This window comes from Lycium ferocissimum, chromosome 4 (genome assembly GCF_029784015.1).
Source record: "Lycium ferocissimum isolate CSIRO_LF1 chromosome 4, AGI_CSIRO_Lferr_CH_V1, whole genome shotgun sequence".
Classification (NCBI taxonomy): domain Eukaryota; kingdom Viridiplantae; phylum Streptophyta; class Magnoliopsida; order Solanales; family Solanaceae; genus Lycium; species Lycium ferocissimum.
Window position 1 is genome coordinate 48,313,162 of NC_081345.1, and position 4,890 is coordinate 48,318,051.

General features: G+C 34.6%; 1 protein-coding gene across 1 annotated transcript; it reads left to right on the forward strand.

Moving 5' to 3' along the window:
* The first annotated feature begins 2,177 nt into the window (after positions 1–2,177).
* On the forward strand, positions 2,178–3,798 carry LOC132053398 (phenolic glucoside malonyltransferase 1-like). Its single transcript, XM_059445419.1, has one exon. It carries the CDS (start codon positions 2,391–2,393, stop codon positions 3,744–3,746), a length of 1,356 nt encoding a protein of 451 aa, XP_059301402.1. The 5' UTR covers positions 2,178–2,390; the 3' UTR covers positions 3,747–3,798.
* Positions 3,799–4,890: the final 1,092 nt, after the last annotated feature.

Here is a 4,890-nt window from a genome sequence, read left to right on the forward strand (position 1 = left end):
ACAATTTTTGAACAAAAAGGGTTAGAACTGAAATCAACTAAAAATTGAAGCAGGGCTATTCAACAAAGAGAACGGAAATCCCAAAATTGGGAATTTGAGAGTTGTGCAATAAAACTCACCTGAAAGGGGATGGAGGTGAGGGAATGTTCTCTAGTCTCGCCATTGGGCAAAGACCTTTTATATTTTTAGTGGGTCGAATCAATAAAATAGTTAAAATGATTACTTGTTTCTTTCTAATAATTTTGGCTTTAAATAAAAATCATCAAAATGTAATTAAAAAATCACTTAAATAGGTTGAGTAACTTTGTAGGTGAAACACCAACAGTTGAAATGACTTTTGGTAAAACAAAGCAAGAACTTTTGGAAGAAACAATTATGTTTGAAACGCTTTCAGCGTTAAAACAAAGCTAGTTGATTTCTTCGAAATAAACATTCATTATTGAATGAACATTGAGATATTATCTCTTGATTTTCCTAATGCACATTTGGAACTACGAACATATAGAACAGTATTTAGATTTTTCTATGCAAATCTCATTTCAAATATGTGTTCTAATTAATTCCATTTTTGTTGACAGTGAAAATATGCTTTCGACCTTATTTTGTTATGGTTGATACAATTTATATTTTAAGGATCAAGGACGAAGCACTCGTGGTAATTATAACGATCATATTTTCACTTGTCATATCGAACATTTCTTCAGGTAAATTGATATACGCCCTCTATTTCATTTTATGTGTTTAATCCGCTTTTCGAGAGTTAAATTTTTTATTTTAATATAGTATTGAAATCGGACATAGAATCTTTAAAAGTTAATAAAATTTACATGTTTGAAAACTACGTAAAAAGTATTATATAAGTTACGATAATTACATTTTTAAAATATTTAAAAGGCATATGAAAAAATTATGATCAAGAAGAACTGGGTTAACTTTCAAAATCTGAACACTGCCACATAATTTGAGGCGAAATTAGTAGTTGTGTCTGAAATTGGTCTTTAGTTATGTTCTTATTGACAATTAACTTTAGAGGAAACGGTGTTACCTAAGAACTATTTTTTCTCAAGTTATGCAGATTAGTCTGCTAAAGATGGAGATAAGAGTCCGATATCTACATCAAATCACATTAATTTATCACGTACAATTATTGAAGCAAACATATATGTTATAAATTACTCATAATTTTAAGTGATAAAAGTTTATCCACACATTTCATCATATCACTGGTTTGTATGAAGTACGAACACTGACCCGTCAAAGAGAGCACCAAACACACATTGTGCGTTGAGGTTTATCAGCTACGTGATTAGTCAACTTATGTATTATTCTTCATATCAAATCACAACATGTGATAATACAAGTTAAAATAGATATTAATAAATCATAATTAAGTAATCCCCGCCTCCATTTATGTCACATTTTTCGAATTTTGAGAGTCAAACAAGTTTTTTCTTAATCGCGCGTGATTTTTTCATATACCTTTTAGATATATTAAATTATTAATTATTGTGACTTATAATACTTTCTGTGTAGTTTTCAAATATTTAAATTTTATTTTAAAAAATTTAAAGATTCTATATCGGAATTCACAGTCAAAGGGAGTAATAGAAGTACATCTCACATTCTAATGCAATGAATAGTTTTTACATTTATTCACATACGGTGCTGGACTAATTTATCTAGAAGAGTTCTAAACATTGTTGAATTGGAATTTAATTCAGACACGGCATCCTTGATATGGCTCTGGTAGGCCTTAATCCAATTTCAGCCACATATATCGAAACAAACAATTCAAATTAGGACAAAAGGCGTCCATGACAACCATACATGCATTGCCATGTTGTTGATAAGGTATGCATTTCCAGGAAAGAATCTCGAAGCTCGCTCAGAGGTTCATGTGACCTCAATAATTTTTATCAGGACTCTACGTAAAAAATCTATTAAATATTTATAAATATTTGATTATGAACTTAATTATCATTGTAGTATTAACTTGTGGTTGATGTAGGAACTTCAAATGATGGATCCGCCTCTCTACATTTCAAAGTTAGATTCAGAAACCAAATGCGTCAATTACTTTATGTATGAAGTCCAGAAGCGGATTTAAGAATTGAGCTGTATGGGTTTCTAGAACAATGTTGAGTTAATATGCAACAATAACTGAATTCATAGTTAAATATTTATAGATATTTAATAGAATTCTTAATACATATACAGGATCAGGACAGAAGCTGCTAACTTCCTGTGACCGTACATATCATACTTTGGATCCGCCCTTGATGAGATCACCTCTGGAGTCATCAGAAGCAACAGTTTTATGGCGTTAGTTATATTTGATAAGCCAGTCCAATTCTATATATTTTGTATATTTCTTAGCCAAACGTTATAACATGGCAACTGTGCTTGAGCAATGCCAAGTAGCGCCACCTCCAGGCAGCGCGGCGGAGTTGACACTCTCTCTTACGTATTTCGATCATGTGTGGTTAGCTTTCCATCATATGAGGCGGTTACTATTCTACAAGCTCCCCATTCCCAAATCCGATTTCGTCCAAAACATTATTCCTCCTCTTAAAGATTCACTCTCCCTCGCTCTCAAACACTATACACCCTTAGCTGGCAACGTTGCTTGTCCGCTAGATTCTAACGGATATCCTGAGCTACGTTATGTGACGGGCGATTCTGTATCTGTTACTTTTTCTGAGACTGATATGGATTTCAATTATTTCATTGGTGACCATCCCCGTATTGCTAAGGATTTTTATCACTTTGTTCCCCAGTTGGCGGAACCTAAGGATGCACCGGGGGTCAAATTAGCCCCGGTCTTAGCAATTCAAGTTACGCTTTTTCCAAATGTTGGCATATCCATTGGTTTCACTAACCATCACGCTGCTGGTGATGGAGCTACCATAGTAGGATTCATAAGGGCATGGGCTCTGCTCCACAAATTTGGTGGACATGAACAATTCTTAGAAAATGAGTTCATTCCATTTTATGATAGGTCCGTAATCAAAGACCCTCATGGACAAGGGATGTCCATATGGGAGGACATGAAGAAATATAATCTAGAGATGCGTGACATAGTGACTCCTCCTGACAAGGTTCGAGGTACATTTACTATAACACGAGATGATATCGGAAAACTCAAGAATTTAATATTGTCAAGACGACCGAGTCTAACTCATGTAACCTCTTTCATCGTAACGTGTGCTTATGTATGGACTTGCTTGATAAAATCAGAGGCCGTGATCGGAGAAGATATAGACGATAATGTAATGGAACTCTTTGGATGTGCAGCAAATTGTAGAGAGCGATTCAATCCACCACTTCCTCCATCTTATTTTGGGAATTGTATAGTGGGGTACATTGCAAGAATAAGACATGCTGACTTAGCTGGAAAGGAAGGCTTTACGATTGCTGTGGAATTAATTAGGGAATCCATTCAGAAAAGAATGAACGATGAGGAGTGGATCCTGAATGGTAGCTGGTTTAGACAATATACCAATGTAGACTTGAATCGGTGCCTTTCAGTTGCTGGATCACCAAAGCTTGACTTATATGCTGCTGATTTTGGCTGGGGAAGGCCCGCGAAGTTAGAGTTCGTTTCTATTGACAGTGATAATGGAATATCGATGTCTCTTGGTAAATCAAAGGACTTTGATGGAGATTTAGAGGTTGGCTTGTCTTTGTCTAAAACTCGAATGAATGCTTTTGCTGCTATATTCACCCACGGGCTCAGCTTTCTATAGCAAGCCTAGCTAAAATTATAATTTCACCAAACAATATAAAGTTCCATATATATATATATATATATATATATATATATATATACACATGATATAGTGGATTGATTAAAGATGAAATAATTCAAATAGTAGCTGAAATAATTGGAAATATATACTAGTCCAGATAAGAATCATTTTTCAAACGCTATTTGGTGTATCTTGATCTGGTCCAAATAATATACTTTGCTATTCAATTATGTGACATATCGTCTGCACTGAAATGAGCTTTTTTGCATTTTGCGCCCTTAATATATGTCTTTTGTGATGAAGGGGCTAAAAGGGGTTTCTTCAATAGGTCAAAAATCAGGAGAGTTGATTTTTCTTTATTAATCCACCTTAGGGTGGAGGAGGCCGATGGAACATCAGGAGACTATATTTAATTTGAAGATTCTTATGAAATAGCCTCCAACAATATATAATCATGTTCTTTAAATAGATATTATCACCATGATCTTAATCATAGGTGAAATTAGTAAAAACATGTCGATAAAAAAAGTCCTATCTTTACCTAACCTCGGATTGACATCTGAGCTTTGAAGTCTGACCTAATTTCTCCGATTTTAATCTTCTAGATGAGAGCTTTCTAACTAGAGTGATCTTTGAGTAAACTTGAGTTGAGCTCGAGTTGGGCTTCGAAGGTCTAGTTAGTGAGGTCACAACTAATAATCACTATGTCCAGTGGCTATTTCCACATACATTTTGATTGAGTCAGTGAGAAAAGAAAAAATAGTAGTGTTTTCACATGAAAAAATTAGGATGTTTCCCAACGTTTCAAGGTGGACATCCAATCCTACGTGGCACTAACATTTGATGACGTCACCACCCCTAACCCATTTTACTCTTCCCCTCTATTTGTTCTTCCACCATTAAAATTTTCTTCCCCTCCACCACTATTGCCACCATTACCACCACTAAAATTTTCTTTTCTCGCATATGGTGGACTAGAACTCCTGCCTGCAAACTGCATAAAAGTTTTAGGGTATTTGACTAACGTGCCCATCTGATTTGTTAAAACGCAGGTCGAATATGGATGAAATTTTTTTTATTCAATAGTGATGACAATTTTCATTCCAACTAACTAGTTCACTTTTTGTTTTGACGGAGGCTA